At 41.6% G+C, this 21,679-nt stretch overlaps 1 protein-coding gene across 2 annotated transcripts in view; it reads right to left on the reverse strand.

Annotated features, from left to right (window-relative positions):
* Window positions 1-19,877: 19,877 nt before the first annotated feature.
* LIN7A (lin-7 homolog A, crumbs cell polarity complex component) overlaps window positions 19,878-21,679 on the reverse strand; it is a 36,618-nt gene continuing 34,816 nt past the window's right edge. For both annotated transcript variants that reach the window (XM_069955670.1, XM_069955671.1), the window contains exon 6: window positions 19,878-20,617. In XM_069955670.1, the coding sequence (XP_069811771.1) occupies window positions 20,590-20,617 (28 nt within the window). In that variant the 3' untranslated portion in view covers window positions 19,878-20,589. The remainder of the gene's footprint in view (window positions 20,618-21,679) is intronic.

Here is a 21,679-nt window from a genome sequence, read left to right on the forward strand (position 1 = left end):
ACACCTTCCTGCCTGTCATATTCGCTGTCTCTATATAGTAAACTGGTGGTTATCCAGCTTACTGTATAAAGCCTGTGACTGGGATGACAGGGAGGGGTATACTGAGTGGCAAGTCCCTGGAACTTCTAAACTGGGAGGCCAGCCGTGCTGGGCCCCCTGATGCTGCGGGCCCGATAGCAGCGGCTATGGCTGCTATGGTGGTAGTTTCACCCCTGATTGTGTGGTGGTATCGCTGGGTTGCTGCAGTTAAACTTCTATATAGTTCAATGGGAGCTGAATTGCAATAATCAAGCCCCACTTCTACAAAGCCAGCTTTCTTCTTCTGGTTCCATTCATTGCGTATTGTAGGTGCTCTAGTATACAGATATATTGGTGGTCTATCCTTAGGATAGGCAAAAATATACATATGACATTGTCATAAATGAACAATTATTTCTTCTAAGTAGTAGTGTTGAGCGAGTACTTAAATGTTTGGGTGCTTATTTTTAAAGCTCAAGTGCTTGTCTCGTGTAATGAACCCTATTACAGTCAATAGGAGACTAGAGCATTTAACCAGGTGCCACCTGCTCGGCAGAGAGGAGTGCCTGGTTCACCTGTATTTCTTTGATTCATAGAATATATCTATATTTAAAGGCAGTACTTTTGAACAAATCCTCCTAATATAATACAATTCTCTCAGTTTCTGCTTAGTAACAGACTGTAACTAAATACCGCTCACAGTTCTGCAGATGTGTGTCTACGCAGTCGTCTCATGGTTGTTACACAATTGTTTTATGTTTCTACTGTATGTGTATTTCTTGAGGAAAAATGCTCAATAAGACTTGCATTATAATAGGCAACTAATGTTTTTCCCATTTGATAAAATAGAAGCAAAACGCTCCTGATTATATGCAATTTGCCTCATTTACATAATTAGTAGCACAACAGCATAGCCACTGGTTGGATTTGCAGTATTAGGCTTGGTTCACACTCTGTATCTGTGCGGCTGTATTGCGGGCGGTAAATCATCGGCCGGATTTTTCATGAGTACGCTGGAGAGTATACGATATACGGCTGCACAGTAGGTATGAATCTACGGCCCGATCGTAAACGGACCTGTAAAAAATGAACAAGACCATTGTTTGCGGCTGGAAATGCGGCCGTGGATTGACAGGCGGTCCGTACGGAGTACTTCAAAAATAGCCGGCAATGATGCCGAATGCCGATGCCTCTAATAGTTAATATATTAAATTAATAAAACACATTTTCTTTGTAATAAAGTCCCTTTCGTTGCTCAATAATTTATTTCTAACGAATTCATCATTTTGCAATTAAATATACTGTTAAAATAAATATATATATAAATAAATGTATATTTATATATATATTTATTTTTTGACAGTATATTTAATTGCACAATGATGGATTCGTTTAAATTAAATTATTGAACAACGAAACTGATTTTATTACAACGAAAATGTGTTTTATTAATTAAATATTAATTAGTACAGGAAGCTCCAGTAAGCCGTTAATTCATATTGCCGGCAATAGAGCATTCTGTACTAATCATCACTTTACTTTAATTAAAACATCAAATGTTTCTTCTAATTATGTTATCACAATAGCATTATTAGAAGAAACATTTAGAATTATATGTGCGCTCAGCTGATTGGCTGGTCGGCTGAGTGCATATATAATTAGCGGGTCCGCAGCACAGTGACTTCATTGTGCTGCGGACCATCGAAGAGGACACATCGGGGTGAGTATACAGCTCTCCCCACCCCCTGCACTGCACCCCTCCCAGCAAGAAAGGGGGGTCACTTAACCCCTTCCTTGCTGGGATGGGTGCAGTCGGACATCGGTCTGGCCCCCAAGGGGTTAAGGGGGATGCAATACATCCTCCCTTAACACCTTGGGGCCAGACTGTAAGCAGCGATCTGTAAAGATGCTGCATACTGTAAGGTGCACAACACCGCTCACAATGATGGGTGTTGTGCTCCTGTTTGTGTGTTTTTTGTGTGTTTCTCCCTTTTTGTTTTTCAGATATCGGTATCCTGTGGATTACGTCGGATTCCGTGGACTACGACGATGACCAGCGGTTGTTTGTTGTTGTTTTTTTTTTATAAAATGGTCAATGAGGGGTGTGTGGGTGTTTTTATTTGAATAAAAAAATTTTTTAACTTGTGTCTTGTCTTTATTTCTTTACTTTATAGACTTAGTAGTGAAAGCCGTCTAATAGATGGAATCCATTACTAAGTCGGGGCCTAGTGTTAGCCGGTATAAAATGACTAACACTAACCCCCCATTATTACCCCAGTACCCAATGCAACCAGGGGTACTGGGAAGAGCCGGGTGCCAGTGGTCCCGGAGCGTCAAAATTGGCGCACCTGGACCGGGCGGCAGCAGGCTGGTAAGATTTAGGCTGGGGAGGGCCTAAACCAATGGCTCTTCCCACCCTGGTGTTACCAGGCTGCTGTCGTTTTGGTTTTTAACCCGGCTGGTTATAAAATAGGGGGGACCCTATGCGGTTTTTTTTAAATAAATAAATAATAAAAAAAAAACGCATAGGGTCCCCCCTATTTTTATAACCAGCCGGGTTAAAAACCAAACGACAGCAGCCTGGTAACACCAGGGTGGGAAGAGCCATTGGTTTAGGCCCTCCCCAGCCTAAATCATACCAGCCTGCTGCCGCCCGGCTGCGCCAATTTTGACGCTCCGGGACCACTGGCACCCGGCTCTTCCCAGTACCCCTGGTGGCATTGGGTACTGGGGTAATAATGGGGGGCTAGTGTTAGCCATTTTATACCGGCTAACACTAGGCCCCGACTTAGTAATGGATTCCGTCTATTAGACGGCTTCCACTACTAAGTCTATAAAGTAAAGAAATAAAGACAAGACACAAGTTAATTTTTTTTTTTATTCAAATAAAAACACCCCCACACCCCTCATTGACCATTTTATTAAAAAAAACAACAACAAACAACCGCTGGTCATCGACGTAGTCCACGGAATCCGACGTAATCCACAGGATACCGATATCTGAAAAACAAAAAGGGAGAAACACACAAAAAACACACAAACAGGAGCACAACACCCATCATTGTGAGTGGTGTTGTGCACCTTACAGTATGCAGCATCTTTACAGATCGCTGCTTACAGTCTGGCCCCCAAGGGGTTAAGGGAGGATGTATTGCATCCCCCTTAACCCCTTGGGGGCCAGACTGGTGTCAGACTGCACCCATCCCAGCAAGGAAGGGGTTAAGTGACCCCCCTTCCTTGCTGGGAGGGGTGCAGTGCAGGGGAGGGGGTGGGGAGAGCTGTATACTCACCCCGATGTGTCCTCTTCGCTGGTCCACAGCACAATGAAGTCGATTAGCCAATCAGCTGAGCGCACATATAATTCTAAATGTTTCTTCTAATAATGCTATTGTGATAACATAATTAGAAGAAACATTTGATGTTTTAATTAAAGTAAAGTGATGATTAGTACAGAATGCTCTATTGCCGGCAATATGAATTAACGGCTTACTGGAGCTTCCTGTACTAATTAATATTTAATTAATAAAACACATTTTCGTTGTAATAAAATCAGTTTCGTTGTTCAATAATTTAATTTAAACGAATCCATCATTGTGCAATTAAATATACTGTCAAAAAATAAATATATATATAAATATACATTTATTTATATATATATTTATTTTAACAGTATATTTAATTGCAAAATGATGGATTCGTTTAAATTTAATTATTGAACAATGAAAGGGACTTTATTACAACGAAAATGTGTTTTATTAATTCAATATATTAACCATGAGAGGCATCAGCATCGGCATACTGCAGAGGATCGCAAACCCGGTAATAGCAATTCATGTAAACTGTTTCCCTGCTTTCCCAGAGGTGTTTGCATCACTTTCTTAAGATTTTATTTGTTATTTTTAGTTGAACCAGATTTCCAAGTAAATGACCGTATGTTTTCAGCCGCATGTCTATTTTTTCCCACGGCCGTAGTTTCAGCCGCACATTTCCAGCCGCATAAAAAATACAGCCGCACACATACATAGTGTGAACATAGCCTTATACAGTAATCACATTTGATTGTTAAGGGTCCTATTAGACAGACCAATAGCTGCCCGGTCAATAATGTAAATGAGAGCTGATCTGCCTATTACCGCTCCGTGTAATAGGGCCCCTAGTCTTACAACTACTCCTTGTGTATTACAATATATTTACCTTGTTTACATGTTAATACCTGGTTTGTACATTTTATTATTATTAACAGCGCAGTGGTTTCTGGTCACTATTCTTTTTTCTAATTAGACAAAGATTGTCAGTAGGTTAACAGACACACGCTCTCACCTGGAGACAAACATTGTTGATGTATCTACCTATTGTTAATGCTCTATACGACTACTACACACCATTGTTCTGCATGTTAAAGGCAGAGGTGTAGCTAGGCTTTCCTGCACCCGGGGGAAAGATTCAATTTGGCGCCCCCCTCAGTGCATTAGCATAGGGGGGCCCATTTTGCCCCTTACTGATGATATATTTTAAAAAAAATTATATATATATTAATACAACTACATTAAGGGTGCGTTCACACGTATAGGATCGCCATAAAATCTACTGCAGATCTGCTGCAGATCCTGTACGTGTGAATGCACCCTAAAGCAATGTTTTATTAAAAAACAAACAAACAAACAAAACTTCTCCGCAAAAACCCTTTAACCTCTGGCGTCTATAACAGCTATGGATGATACAGCTATTGTTACATTTATGCATATGTGTTAATTGTTTTGTTTTTTTTACATGAAAAGATAGCTTACATTCCAAGTAGGATTAATGCAGGCCAGGGAGGTCAGTCAATCCAGGCAGGTGGATGGGCCAGGGGGTCCAGGAACAAGAAAAGGAGACTGTAGATAGGCTGCATTGGGAATTGAACTGGCGTGACCTCATTACCTCCTCACATCAGGTGATGCACCTTTACTATCTGTGGGGGGGTACTTGAGTAGAGAGACTTGGAGTGCCTGGTGGGTGGAGACAAACAAATTAAATTCCTGGATAGACTGGAACTTTGTTGTAATTTCACTAGACTGTAAGGGGAGTGGTGAGTGAAAATTAGTTTTGTGCTCTGTCCCACTGTTATCCACCAGGGCTGTTTCTAGTGGCGGGCCGGGCGACCGCATGGGGCCCCGACAGCTAAGGGGGCGCTGATGGTGCCTCTCCAGAACTCACCTAGCCCTGCGCGCGCGCGTACACCCGGCCCACCACCTGCGCAGATCCCATCCCGCCAGACCGCACCCCCCCCAGGCCGATCACCTAACAGGCCCCCGCCGCCCATGCACGCATCTTCTCTTTCCAACAGGTGAAATGACATCATTGTACCTGCTGGAGGAGCAGGCTGGAGGAGAAGATCTGAAGAGAGAAGGACCCACTGTATGCAAGAATAAGGTGAGTATAATGTTTTGTATGTGTGAGTGATTTGCAATAAAGTGGGGGAGTATTAGTGTTACTATGGGGCAGAGAATGGGGGGGGGCTGGGATTATCACTATGGGACAGAACATGGGGGGATTATTACTATGGGGCAGAACATGGGAGGGGGAATTAATACTATGGGGCAGAACATGGGCAGGGGGAATATTACCATGGGGCAGAACATGGGAGGGGGGATTATCACTATGGGACAGAACATGGGAGGGGGATTATTACTATGGGGCAGAACATAGGGGTGGGATTATTACTGTGGGGCAGAACATGGGAGGGGGGATTAATAATATGAGGCAAAACATGGGGGGATTAATACTATGGGGCAGAACATGGGGGGTATTACCATGGGGCAGAACATGGGGGGTATTACTATATGGCAGAACATGGGAGAGGTGATTATTACTATGGGACAGAACATGGGGGGTATTATTACTATGGGGCAGAACATGGGGGGGTTATTACTATGGACAGAACATGGAAGAGGGATTATTACCATGGGGCAGAACATGGGGGGTTTATTACTATGGGAAAGAATATGGAAGGGGGATTCTTACTATGGGGCAAAACATGGGTGGGTTTATTACTATGGGGCAAAGCACAGGGGGATTATTACTATGGGGACAGCACAAGGGGGATTATTATTATGGGGACTGCACAGGGGGATTATTACTATGGGGGCTGCACGGGGGAATTATTACTATGGAAGTGCAGCACAGGGGGGATTACTATGGGGACAGCACAGGGGGGATTATTACTATGGGGACTGCACAGAGGGGATTATTACTATGAGGACAGAGCACAGGGGGATTATTACTTTGGGGACAGAGCACAGGGGGGATTATTACTATGGAGAAAGTACAGGGGGATAATTACTATGGGGACAGCACAGAGGGGATAATTACTATGGGGACAGAGCACAGGGGGGATTGTTACTATGGGACAGAGCATGGGGGATTATTACTATGGAGACAGTACAGAGGGGAATATTACTATGGGGTCAGCACAGAGGGGATTGTTACTATATAGTTTTGTGTTTCTTCACCCTCTTGCTCCTCCCCATGCAGCAATGTATTAGAGGCCCCAATCCTGTGCAGGAGCCCCCAACAAAGTAGAGTCCCCACTGTGTAGGCCCCACCTAGTATAGCCCCCCCTTTGTACCCCCCTTACATAGCATAGCTCCAAGTGTAGCCCCAACTTAGTAGAGCCCACTGTGTAACCCCTACTTAGTATAGCCCCTCTTTGTAGCCACCAAATAGTATAGCCCCCCTTTATTTCTTTATTATATTTATTATAACCCCAACATAGTATAGCCCCCCTTTGTAGCCCCACAAAGTATATCCCCCACTTATTATAGCCCCCCTTTTTAGCCCCCATATAGTATAACCCCTCTTTGTTGACCCCCTTGTGTAGCCCCAATACTGTATACCCCACCCCCGTGTAGCCACTACATAGCCCCCCCCCTGTGTAGTACCTTCCATGTGTAAAATAAAAAACCCAGAAGGATATGCACCTCTCACATCACTCCCCCATAGTCTCCTCCTGGAGCTGCTGTTTCCAAGTACAGACTTCTGGTGCAGGCTTTCTATTCCAGCCCCGCAGCGCCTGCAATCTTCTCTCCTTCTTGGCTTCGCACATGACATCACATCTGGGCCGAGCAGGAGAGAAGTGTGTCGGCACTGCTGGGCTTGAACAGTGAACTTGAACAGGATGCTTGCACCACAAGTCTGTGCATTTCCTCCGTGGCCCTTTAGTGTTGGGGGCGGGGGCAGAGATCTGCAAACAGACTCGGCCAGTCAGTGTCACTGTAAGTGCTCATGAAACGGCCCTTGCTAACACCCGGCAGCCGCAGCTGTCGGTGCGATTGCCGGGGCGGGTCACATGGGAGCTATCCTGGGATGGAAGGACATCACCCCAAAACCAGGACTGTCCCGCCGGATCTGGGACGGTTGGGAGGTATGCACTATAGATTGTAGTGAAAATTTTTTCTTTGGGAATGTATACATATATGTGTATTTGGAGAGGACAGTCATTAAGGGGTTAAGTATAGAACAGGGGTAGGGAACCTCGGCTATCCAGCTGTTCCAAAACTACAACTCCCATTATGCCTGGACAGCTAAAGCTTTGGCTGTCCAGGCATGATGGGAGTTGTAGTTTTGCAACAGCTGGAGGGCCAAAGTCCGTTATCCCTGGTATAGAATAATGTACAACCAGACCCCTAAATACAGAAACTGGACCCCCAACTCTCGTGTGTCTCCCCCCCATGCCAGACTGGGCACCCCTGATTGTCCTCCCCTTTCAACGCACCTCTGACTTGTTTCTTCCTCCTCCATAGTGCATTGTACATACAGGAACTGCTGTGACATCATAGTCACATGTCAAGGTCGTTCAACATCTACAGTAACTTTACTGTACTGTCTCCTGGCTGCTGTTTAGCCCTGATTTAAGCAAAATCGCTGTAAAAATGCTGCAACTTTGTGCAAGTCATAGCTAAACAGCAGCCAGGAGACAGTACAACATGGAAAGTACCTCTGCTGATCAACTAAAAATCCTCCCCTGCCTCCCCCACTGACAGAAAGGGCAGGACTGCTTCTAGGTCCCCCAACCTCTGCAATCCTTCTCGCTCTGCTCTGTCTATGCAGGCAGGGCCGTATTTGCCGTATTTGATCTGGTGCCTAGGGAGGCACCCTGCAGGGGGTGGCACCTTCAGTGAAAAAAAAAAAAAGAAAAGAAAAAAAAATTCCCCCCCATGGTCGCTGTGAGAGTGGGTGGGGCCATGATCGTGGGGGCTGAGTCACAATCACTGACGGGAGGGTGTGAAACTCACAGCTCCCTACTTCACTACTGAAGCAAGGAGCTGTGAAGATTGCCCACTGTCCTGGATGAAAAGACGGACTGCACCTTTTTTCCTGGGCCTGAAGGAGAGGAGAGCCATCTGCCATGGCCTTGGTAAGGGAGTTGAGGGGGGGTCGCGGATGGAAGGGGGTGGGGGCAAAGTTGGGGGCGGAGACTCACAGTGCTGGGGGCATTCACTAGACCCTGAGCAGAATCTTTATTATGAATTATAAGGTAACCCCATGTACCATTCATGGCCTAGTAAACAGTACTGTGAAGGGGAAGGGGATCCTGTACCTATTCTGTAAAGGGCACCAGGCCCTGAACAGTACATGGGTGAGGAGGGTACTGTATCATACAGGATCCCCTGCCCCCTCTCTGTATACTCAGGTCACCCAGCTTTCCCAGCCTCCTTGCCCAGCATCTAGTACTCAGTATGATGGAGGTCACCCAGCTTTCCAGCAAGTTGTAGTCAGTGTGATGGAGGTCACCCAGCTTTCCCAGCATCTAGTAGTCAGCATGATGGAGGTCACCCAGCTTTCCCAGCATCTTGTTCTCAGTATGATGGAGGTCATCCAGCTTTACCAGCATCTAGTAATCAGCATGATGAAGGTCACCCAGCTTTCCCAGCATCTAGTTCTCATTATGATGCAGGTCACCCAGCTTTACCAGCATCTAGTACTCAGCATGATGGTGGTCACCCAGCTTTCCCAGCATTCCCGGGGGTATTGGCACCTCAGTATAAGCAGATTTAGCTGAAAGGATATTTTTACGGATCTTTATTACCACCATAACGGGTGGTATAGAGAGGTGCCAGGAGTCCAAGGTAACCCTTATCAAATACTCTGGGGCAGAGGAAGAGGAGACTACAGAAACATTTTCTAAGTCTTTTTTTTTTTTTAGACCGTTCATAGAATTGTTTCTTAGCCATGGTTTTAATCTGGATTCACACACATGCAGCTTTTTATGCAGTTCTTTGAGCCAAGCAAAGGACTGAATATGAGGCAGAGGAGTATTTATATACGTCTTTCTTTTATATTTGTTTCCTTTTGGATTCAGATGCATCAAAAACAGCATATATGAATTCAGCCTTTGAGCATGTCATACAATGAAGGAGCTTTCAGTTCTGCAGTGCACCAGTATGATGTCAGTTATATAATGCACTTTTAGATATAGAGGAATGCTACTGTGTGTTAGTTTAACATTAACTCTCACCTTCACCATATATATATATATATATATATATATATACATATATATATATATATATATATATATATATATATATATATATATACTGTATGTATATATATTATTTTTATTTTAAATTACATTGGAATTAGTCAAATATATACACGTCTACTGATTAATGGTTTAGAGTTCACATGGCACTTGGCTAATAGTACTTTATTGCCCTCTTATGGTTAGTACTTGAATTACACATTACTAAAACTGGTCAGATATAGTCATTTGTCCATTGCTATTACTAGATTACTAGATCAGAGAGATACTAGGAGATTTACTGGTTACTAAGACTTGTAAATGTCAGTGATATAACTATACACTGATATACTTACCTAAACTCTCTTACAATTTATGTGTCTACCCATGGAAAGGCTGCAAACAAACCTAAAAATATTCTGTGCAACACACAAAGACACACGGATACATTTCTTGCACAATACTGGTAGTTCTTATGTATTCTGGATATAGGTATAGCCAATACTATGTGTAATTGTTTATAAGGAGTACTCATAATGAGGATGATATAGTAGGTAGTATTATTGGCACCTGGTAGGTAGGGGATATGTATTGGAACCCACTATGCCACTGATGGCAATGCTTCATTGCCTCCTTTACCAATCAACCTATGTAACTGATTTAATCAGAGTAGTGCTCCGATCCTGCAGTGATCCAGACCATGCAGTCTCTATTGTTAGCCAGTATTGCTGCATACAAGTCATAGTCACTATAGCCGGGTTATAGCCGGTTTCCAAAAATGACACTTAGCACTAAGCCCAAGGCTGCCTAAGACCATTCTGGCCATGAGCTAGCGGGCAGTATGCATACAGACAATACAAAATCCATGGTTTAGCTTACAGACAATTCTTTCCCTCCAAGCTGTGGATGCAGCATACGTGTGGTTACCTTGACAACAGTAAGCTGTGACTTATGATGTAAAACATAATGTCAATATTTAGAAAACCGAGGCTTTCGAATATGTATGCAGTACTGGGGGCCAAACTAGTAAAGAGTCTAGGGTAAGAATACTTTGCATTAAAAACATTACCATTATATATGCAGTATAATAAAATATTAATACATCATCAGTATGAAGTCAATAAAAACACTTGAAATCAGCAAATAATTTATATAAATATGCAGGTTAATGAACCAAAGTTGAACAGAGAGTGCTGAGATTCAGTAAACTCCCCTGACGTAGCAGCTGTTCTAGGCCCCTACAGAGAGGAAGGAGTGGGGGATTAACTGTACCACAAGCCTAGGACACCCCCCCCCCCTTCCATTTATAGTCAGACGTGGCATGCTTTATTCTCGTGAAACAATAAACTGCTTGCCCAAGAGTTAAAAACAAACTAAAATAAAAAAAAGAAGCAGCAAATGTCTGTATTCACTTGCTTTTGTGGTCACATGCCACACTTACTGGCATTACTGCTAAGGCTGGTATTGGAGTACAGTATGTGCATGGGATTGGACAGTGATTGAAGTGAGATTTGAGGGTTTTGCTACTTATTTTCATTTTGTTTAGTTTAGTTTAGTTTTTTTTTTTATTTGTTAGTTTAAAAACAGCAGACAACCCCAAAAACCCACACACCAAGAGAATATTCACACAGAGGTGGATACACTGAAGATTTTCTAAAGAAGGTTTGCATTAAACCCTTAATGAACCAGCCCAAAATGGCCTAAATGACCAGGCCAATATTAATTTTTGCATTTTTGTTTTTTCGTTTTTGCCTTTTAAGGCTTCATTCACATGTCCCGTAAAATTGTCTGTGGTCGCGGATCCGCTACCTCTGACAATTTTAGGAACCATTCAAATGAAGGCACATGATCCCCCGCCGCCCGGTGGCAGAGATAACAGGAGCACAGAAGACAGGAGCACAGAAGACAACTACTCGCCTACTCCCCCCATGCCGGTGAACATGTGAGCCGGCTGACATTGGGCGAGTAGGACGGTAGTTATCTTCTGCGCTACTGTCATCTCTGCTGCCGGGTGGCGAGGGGGGGAGGGGGCGCTGCACTTTTGTTGGGGGATCCGTGCTGCGATACTCCTCCAGTCATAGTGGCGTGGATCGAGGTGGGGGGCGTGGCACAGATGGTGTGAATGAGGCCTAAGAGCTATAGCGCCTTTATTTCTCTATCTACAGGGTCATGTAAGGGCTTATTATTTTCAGGAAGTTTACTTTGTACTGGCACCTTTTAAGCTAGCATGAAATGTATGACAGAACCCCCAAAATATTTTATATATGGGGTAAAATTGAGGGGGGGGGGAATGCAATTGTGTACCTTTCGGGGGTTTCCTGTGTCTACATATTGCACTTTACAGTAAAACTGACATGATATCATTATTCTATACTCCAGTCAGATCACAACGATATGCATGTTTATTTAGCTTTTCTAATGTTTTACTTTTTTTTTTTAAGTAATTATTTTTGCTAATAATTTTAATTAAAATTTCCCTATTGTGACTCTTATAATGATTTTATTTTCTAACATATGGAGCTGTATGTGGCGTCATTTTTTGCAACATGAGCTCTAGTTTTTATTAGTACCATACTTGTGTAAATGAGATGTTTTGATCGCTCTTTAATCATTTCTATTTGCTACAGGCTATGGTTACACATCGTATAACACTGTCTGTTGCATAGCAACCGACGGCCTTATACTGCCGGCCGCCAGACAGCATTCAGAATATTCCTGCAGCCGATACTTCTGTATCAGTTGCAGGAACATAATTTTTTTACAATTGAATTGCAGGCACTGTTTGGTGTGTATGCAAATCAATTAACTACGGCTCGCCGGCCGTACTTTACATTGTGTGAACAGCTATTGTTTCCGGACGCTGTTCGTCAGACAGTGTTTAGAAATAATAGGCATGTTCATTATTTTAAAGGGGAACTCTGCATAGGGAAATGTTTTCTATTAAAAGTACATTTAAAGTTATATAAATGTGCCCATATAATATATTACCATATATGTGCGGTTCTGCCACACTGGTGATTGATTTACATCCAGGAAGTAGAGAAAACTGGCCCCTGGGCCAATCCTCTTTGTCTCCTGCTCCCTCTGCTCTCTTCCCTTAGCAGACAAAGATTCCATGCCTCTGTCTCACATTGTGTGTGTTTGCTGAGCGCAGGCTGATGATGCAGACAGGGGGCAGGGTCTAATGTCACAGGAGGCTTGACTGGATCCCCTAAACTCCTGAGTGATTCACCATCTCTTACCAGCCTCTCCAGCCTAAACTGAACAGGCAAGGAGTGACAGAAGCAGATGCTGCAACTTCACTGATTGTGCAAAAGTCTGCAGTGAAATTATAACTATGTTTGTACATGTTGGAGATTCATTGCAGTACTGCAGCGTCTTCACAAAAATGATGCAGTAATACAATTAAACGAGGCTAAATGGCACAGAGGATCAGAGCTGGCACTGCCAATCCCACCTGGTCAAAAAACAAGGCATAAACAAAATATCCTATGTAAGATAATATCAGTCCTTATTGTGGGGCTCAACTTCAAAGATAAAATATGCTTGATAATAATATGTCCATGGAGATGAGAAGAAAAAAAATAGATTCAAAAAGTTCTTTACTTTATTCCATTATCGTCATTACAGGTAGTACCAGCGTGCTGTGTGGTGTTACAGGTAGTAACAATGTGCTGTGTGGGTGTGGTGTTTAGTAACACAATGAAACTGCAATGTGTGAACACAGTTTAGATGTTCTGCAACAGATTTGGGCAGGGAATGTGCAGGGTGGGGGACTGTGATGAAAAGCTGAGGAAAAGCATTGCATTCTGGAACCTGTAGTACTGTGTATAACTGCTCAACCAGGAAGTGCAGAAACACAATACAGAACGAAGACCCCTAGAACAAATGGATTTTTGGTAGTTTCAAAACGGAGTTAGACGGGTAAGCAATGTTATTTTCTTCTGCAGCAGGTTTATTTTTTTTACCTCTACCTGGGGTTCCCCTTTAACCCCTAGACGACCCTGGACGTAGGGTTACGCCATGGAAGTCTGTCCCCAGACGACCCATGACGTAACCTTACGTCCTGGGTGTTTTTCCCGCTATGAAGCGCGCTCCGGAGCGGAGCGTTCTTCTTAGCAGGTGGGGGCCGGCTGCAATCAGCAGCCGGGACCTCACCGGTTATGACACGCTGCAGCGATCGCGCTGCCGCGTGTCATTAACCCCTTAAACGCCGCGACCGCGGCGTTTAAGTGTAAGTGACAGGGGGAGTCCCCTGTCACTTACCGATCGGGACCCCCGCAGTGTGACTGCGGGGGTCCCGATCGTTGAAACGGGCCGCCGGAGGTCTCTCACCTGCCTCCGTGCGGTCCGATCGGCGATCTGCTACACTGAGCCTGCACAGGCAGGCTCAATGAGCAGAGCGCCGATAACACTGATCAATGCTATGCCTATGGCATGGCATTCATCAGTGTAGAAATCAAAGTAATGTATGTAGAAGTCCCCTAAAGGGACTTCAAAAGTGTAAAAAAAAAAAAAAGTTCAAAACACTAACACACTACCCCAAAACCCCTCCCCCAATAAAAGTCTAAATCACCCCCCTTTCCCATTATATAAATAAAACATATAAAAATGAATAAATAGATAAACATATAATATACCGTAGCGTGCGTAATTGTCCGATCTATTAAAATATAACAAGCGTTATTGCGACCGGTAAACGGCGTACACGAAAAGAGGGGAAAAAGTGCGCAGATTACCGATTTTATGTTACATTATATATTAAAAAAAATCAATAAAAAGTGATCAAAACGTCCGATCTTCACAAATATGGTATTAATAAAAACTAGAGATCATGGCGGAAAAAATGACACCCAATACAGCCCCGTAGGTGAAAAAATAAAACCGTTATAAGCGTCACAATAGGCCCATTTTATTAATATTTAATTGCCAAAAAAAAGGATTTCATAAAAAAAAATATATATAACATTAGAGAATCTGTGTAACCTGCATATGGTTGTGTTCGGACTTACCTATAGAATAATAGTGTCATGTCGCTGTTACCATATAGTGCATTACGTAGACACAGGAACCCCCCAAACGTTACCATATTGCATTCTTTCTTACGATTTCACCTATTTATATCTTCATAAATAATATATTTGGAATTCCATCATACATGTTATGGTAAAATGAATGACGCCATTACAAAGTACAACTATTCCTGTAAAAAACAAGCACTTACATGGCCCTGTAGATAGAAAACTGAGAGTGCTAGAGCTCTTAGAAGGGGAGGAGGGAAAAACGAAAGCACTAAGATCAAAATTTGCGCCGTCCACTGGGTCATTTTGGGCCTGGTCCTCAAAGGGTTAATGCCATTCCAAAGAACGGGCGTTAAAATAACAATGTCGGAACACAGTAAACAGATGCTTAAAAAGAACAACATGTGAACAAAGCCATATAAAGTAACAAAGAATCAGCAATCGTGGTGGTTTTTCCTTTATGCCATTACCAATGTGGGAACAATATTGTTATTTTTTAATAGACCAGGCAAATACGCACGCCACAATTTTATATGATAAAAATTTTTTGAAAGTTGCATTTCAATGCAATGCAGTGTGTGTGTTTGTGTGTGTGTGTGTGTGTGTGCAGGGGGGGGGGGGGGGCTGGGGGTACAAAATGAAGGTTTTTGATTAGTTGGGTGTGTGTGTTCAGACCCTCGCTGATCTTTAGATATAACTGGAAGAAGTCCGCTTCACTCCTGCTGCTCGATCTGACTTTCTGCAGAAGATGAAATCCCATGTACATCTCTAAAGCTTGTCTCCTGCATCAATACAGATTGAATGTCGAGCCAGTAAGTGAAGTGCACAGCTACAAGCTCTCTGTGACTGTATCTACAGATTGGTGGCAGCCTTCACTGTGACCCAACAAATCAAAACTTTTGATGTGTTTGACATTAAAAAATATTTTTTATACTTTTTTTTGGAGTAGTAAAGTTTTCAAACCTAACGCTGCATTCAAAGTGTACTGACATTGTTTCGAGCAGTGCTTGGTTGTGTTACAGATCTCCTTATAATCAACACTGTGAACACTGTGCTTTATCCAAAACAGACATGCTCAGATAATACAGTAAAATACTCTGTCAGATCCTCTTTCCTAAGGTACAAAGCCCACTCCCTGTCATATTGTTCTCACTGACATTATGCAAAAATTGGAGGCATAATATGAAAAGAGGTTAAATATAATAACAGTATTCAGAAAACAATACTTGCAGAGCTGGTGGGAGTGCCATGATAGTTCTTGCAACAGATGCTTCTCCCCAGATGATATCAATTGTGGAACAAAGGTGAAGAGCAGCCTATTGTGCCACTTGACAGGCTCAACAGTGAACCTTTTCATTAGACCAGCTTGTGTCCTTGTTCTGACTCACATTGTTATCTGTACTCGAAGACTTATTAATAACCTAAATGACCTTTATAGAAAATCTCTTGTTAGATTTGGCCCTGATATTTTTCTGCCTAAAGGCTAAATTATTTATAGGAATCTGGACATTACTTCCATCACATAACCTGCTGATGAAAAAAAAGATTTTAAAGTATACCTGTCAGGACAGTCTGTTTCTGGATCAGCGGTGAGATCTAATGCTAATAGAGAATTTTGGGTCGCCATTTTGACAGGTACACTTTAAGGCTGGGTTCACACTACATATATTTCAGTCAGTATTGTGTTCCTCATATTGCAACCAAAACCAGGAGTGGGTTAAAAACACAGAAAGGCTCTGTTCACGCAATGGTGAAATTGAGTGGATGGCCGCCATTTAATGGCAAATATTTGCTGTTATTTTAAAACAACGGCTGTTATATTGAAATAATGGCAGTTATTTACTGTTATATGGTGGCCATCCACTCAATTTCACCATTGTGTAAAGAAGAGCCTTTCTGTGTTTTTAATCCACTCCTGGTTTTGGTTGCAATATGAGGACCACAATACTGACTGAAATATACGTAGTGTGAACCCAGATAGTAGCAATGCATAGTAAAAAAATGAAATATATACCCAAAAGTGCCTTGGGGAAAAGTATTCATACCACTTGAATTTTATTTTTATTTACTATTTTCTGTGATAGACGAACACAAGTAGCAACTCATTGTAAAATGTAATGAAAATCATGTATGCTTTTCCAAAATGAACTTTTTAATCTGGAATATGTAGTATGCATTTGTATTCACCTACCCTGAGTCAATACTTTGCTGCAATTACAGCTGCAAGTTTTTTGAGTATGTCTCTATTTGGAACATCAAGAGGCTGAAAATTTTGCCCATTCTTTTTTGCAAAATAGCTCAGTAAGGTCAGTAAGATTGGATAGAGATTTTTTGTAAACAGTAATTTCAAAGTCTCTTAAAGGGCTTATCCAGGATTAGAAAAACATGTCCGGTCTCTTCCAGAAACAGCATGACTTGTCTCTAGGTTGTGTGTGGTTTCCCACTTAAGCTGCATTCACTGAACCCAATGTAACCCAATCTTCAGAAAAAAAGTCATACTGTTTCTGGTGGAAAGGGGCAATGTCTTTTTAAAGCCTGGATAGCCCTTTAATTGGATTTATGCCTGGACTTTGACTGGGCCATTCTAAGGGTCCTATTACACAAACGTGATTTTTATCGATTAACGACTAACGTTTGCAAACGAGATTGTTTATCATTAACCTGAAATTGTTCACCATATTACATAGAACGATAATCAATAGTTACGATCATTACTACGATCTTTATTGCGATTGTTACTATGATCCCAGCAAAACAATGAACAATGTGCAATTACACTGAACAATTAGTTAAAAAACGCGGAATATGAGCGAACGAATGTGGAATTACAGCGAACGATTGGCGAACGATTAACAATGGTTTTAGGTTTAGATCTAAATCAACAATCAAAGATTTTTCGATTGTTGCCTGCAATTACACAGAACGATTATCGTTTAAATTCTAATGATTTAACGATTCTGCACACGGTAATCGTCCCGTGTGATAGGGCATATGAATTTGGCTTCACCATACTATTGTAACTCTGGCTGTATGTTTGTTGTCATGATCATCCTGCTGAAAGGTGAACCTTCTCCCTAGTCTCAAATCTTTTGTAATATCTAACAGGTATTCCTCCAGGATATAGCCCTGTATTAACCCTGTATTTAGCTTTATTTAGCACAATCCATCTTCCCATAAACTTTGAACGGATTCTCTGTCCCTGCTGAAGAAAAGCACCCCCATAGCATTATGCTGCCACCACCATGTTTCACAGTAGGGATGGTGTATTCAGGGTGAAAAGCAGAGCTAAACCTTAGTCCCTTCTGACCAGATCACCTTCTTCAACATGTTTGCTGTGTTCCTTACATGGTTTTTGTCAAACTGCAAATGGGACTTTGGCACACGTTCAAAAATGTCTAACTTCTTGCCATTCTTCCATAGAGACCAGAATTGTGGAGTACACAATTAATAGTTGATTCTCCAACCTGAGCTGTCAATCTCAACAGTTTCTCCACAGTAGCCATGGGCCTCTTGGCTTTTTCCCTAGTTTTTTTTTCTCTAGTGCTTTTCTTGCCTTGGTTGTCAGTTTAGGTGGATGGCCATGTTTTGGTAGGTTTGCAGTTGTGCCATACCTCCTCCATTTTAGGGCAATGGATTGAACAGTGCTCCGTGAGATGTCCAGAGTTTGGAAAAGTTTTATCATTTAACCTAGCTTTACACTTCTCTACAACAGTTTTTTTATTTTTATGATGCTGTTTTACCATTAAGGGCATGTTTTCACAAATGCATTTGGACTGCAATCTACTTCCCCTGTTCTCCCCTACTTCCCCCAATAGCTTTAGTTGGTTACTGCTAAAGGCAATTAGTAACAATGGAATTGTTTTAAGGAAATCATAGTACAAGGGGCTGAAAAGCAGCGCTGATCAAAAGCATACACTGCTTGTAATCTGGAAATTGACAGCACAGATATATACATATGTATGCTGTCAGTTTCCCTTTATCTTTATTGGCCACACATAAACCTATTTATAAAGGAAGATGTGCAGCCGATAACTATAAATTTTGAAGCAGGCACAATAGATGTGATCAATCGAGGATGAGGCATTTTCCTGCCCCTTAGCTGAGGGCTGTCACTTTTACATGGACCAATAATCATAGTATAAAAAGGGAATATATATATATATTTATATTTATATTTCAAAGTATATCTAGCAGCACTACTTCCCGAATATGTTCAGAGTGCCAGCGGGAACATTCCTGACCGTGGATCCAATTCAGCTAAACAAATGCAATTTCCCACAGCACTTCTTTGTGGTGGAAAAAAACGTGATTTATTCCATGTTGCAATCAAACAACAGTGTGGCACAGCAAACAAAAAACAGTGTGTGATGCGACGTTTCTGCTGTCTCCACCACCTGCTTGAAAAAGGCGGTGGAGACCGCAGAAACGTCGCATCACACTATGTTTTTTTGTTTGCTGTGCCGCACTGTTGCTTGATTGCAATATGGAATAAATCACGTTTTTTTTCTACCATAAAGAAGTGCTATATATATATATATATATATATATATATATATATATATATATAGATATATATATATATATATATATCCGACATGGCGCATGGCGATAGAGGAGCGGCTGCACATCACACCTATGGCTGATACTAATGCTGCTAAGCCTATTTTAAAAAAAAAACAACTTCAGGACGTTGGAATATGAATTGATCAAGCCATATCGCCCCATGTACCAACGTGCAGGTCTCCCGGTGCACACGGGTCCCTAAACTAACTCCACACCGTGTCGGTCAGTGACCATCACCCCCGCAAAGCGTGCACATGCAGGGAAGGGAGGCCATGGAGTGGCCCTGCAACCCCCATGTCACAGGACCAGACCCAAAATGCCCCCCCAAAAAGTCCCAGCCAGCACCACCGGCTAGGAAGGCTGCCCCCAAACACTGACCAACACGGTGTGGAGTTAGCGTAGGGACCCGTGTGAACCAGGAGACCTGCACGTTGGTACATGGGGCGATATGGCTTGATCAATTCATATTCCAACATCCTGAAGATGTTTTTTTAAAATAGGCTTAGCAGCATTAGTATCAGCCATAGGTGTGATGTGCAGCCGCTCCTCTATCTCCATGTCGGAGAATATATATATATATATATATATATATATATATATATTTAGAATAAAGTGGGTTACTATGCTACCTTGTCTGTGTGCAGTTCCCACTTGCTTGATTGTAATACCCACCCACTTTAATCACATTTACTTTCTAAAACCACATTTCTAAGGCAAATTTAATTAAAAATATTTTATTCAGACAATAAATGGTTAATATAAACACTGGGCAGACATAAATTTAACAAAGTATATAAAAAAGCAAAATTTAAAAAAAAAATTAAATAAAAAGGAGTAAAACTAAACTGGTACAACACATGGGGACAAAAATATCTGTTCCATATACAATATGGTCATAAATGCTACATACAATAGTTATATGGAAAATACAGGACTCTTTTCTAAATTTGCGGCAGCTACCGTATCTAACATTGCTTAGACATACAAAACACACAAAGAAATTCTGCTCCGCCTAATAACGCAAAACTGTATAAATGTACTAGCTTACTATTGTAAGGAAAAAATATTGAATTTTCTTACAAACAACAAGTCCGAAATTATACAATATACAGTACAGGATTTTGTTCTTGAGTGTATACAAGTGCTGATCTGATGTGCACTAAACTGATGCAGTTTGGTGTCCAGTGAACAATGGGGATTTCTAAACACAATCCCAGGCACTCAGATCCAACTATAGCAATAAATTCATCAATACAGACGGATCAATCCTCTTTACACAATACTAAATTATATAGTTACAATAAATATTGGAGGGTAAGTCCAAAACAAAGAGGTTCTTCTAACTATCGAACACATCACCTTTATAGTAAAAGCTTTCAGATAGCCTAGCCAAAGGAATATTGACCCATCTCTATGCTGGTAATACATTCTCTTCTGATCCTTTGGAAAATCGACTCCCGGTAGAATTGCTTCATTGCCACTGATCTATTTGTGTTTCTTTCTAGAGAAAAACCTGCAGTGAAAGCAAAAAGGAAAACTACTGAGAGCAAATGAATAGATTGTCAGGGTTATACGATTGTACAAAGAGCAGGACACTAATAGTACTGCATAATGGAAAAGACCATGGACAAAATACTTACTCTTAATCTGAAAAGAAAACTTTCCGTGACACAAAAAGAGACACGTTTTCCTATATATAGATAAAAGGAGTAGGTAGACAGAGATAGGGTAGATAGCTAGACATCTCTTACTACTCTTTCCATTGTGATACAAATGTTTTCTTAGGTTCTTAATGTCTCAGAGTTAATCTATGTAAATAACTGATCGACTTAGGTCTAATTTCTATTAACACAAGTTCTTGTGATCGTAGATTGAACTTCCACAGTGCCAACGGCCATACATTCACCATAATGTAATTGCAAGTCATGGTACACTTACTTTTTACGTTTACTATCTAAAACCCTTGTTGAACTTTTATGTTGAGGTGTAGTAAATGGTTAACCCCTTGAAGTTGCGGACAATTTTTGTTTCTGTCTCCTTCTTAGAGCCATTATTCTTTTACTTATTTATTTTGTCAACAGAGCCATATAGAGGCTTGTTTTTGCAGGACTCTAGTAAGTAAAGTTACTGTGTGTATTCATACAACATAATTCCGGGCGACACGCTGTGTCGTACAGGGGCCTCAGTTTAAGCCTGATTGTATATAATTTTGTTATATATGAGGTGCTAGTACCTTTGGTACCTTAGTATGTTTCAGTAAAGTGCAGTTTTGTTTAAACTGGTGTTGGAGTAGCTTTCCTCATTCGTGACTTTGCTGTATCCTGGGGAGCCCACCCGATGCACGGCTTACATCTCTTTTAAACCTTATAAACTGGGCTCAGTCGTACTCAGGGGCTCCCCAAAGGACTCTCCTCCTGTGGGCTAGTCTCTTGGTGCAACAACATAGTTTGCAGAGTTTTTGGCAATTTTTAGTAAAGTATATAGTAAAGCATGGTATAAATATTTTAGTTTACATATTTATGGGGCAGAACATGATCTGCTGTTTTTATAAAGTTAATGGGAATCCAAATTTGCA

The sequence above is a fragment of the Dendropsophus ebraccatus genome, chromosome 1 (genome assembly GCF_027789765.1).
Source record: "Dendropsophus ebraccatus isolate aDenEbr1 chromosome 1, aDenEbr1.pat, whole genome shotgun sequence".
Classification (NCBI taxonomy): domain Eukaryota; kingdom Metazoa; phylum Chordata; class Amphibia; order Anura; family Hylidae; genus Dendropsophus; species Dendropsophus ebraccatus.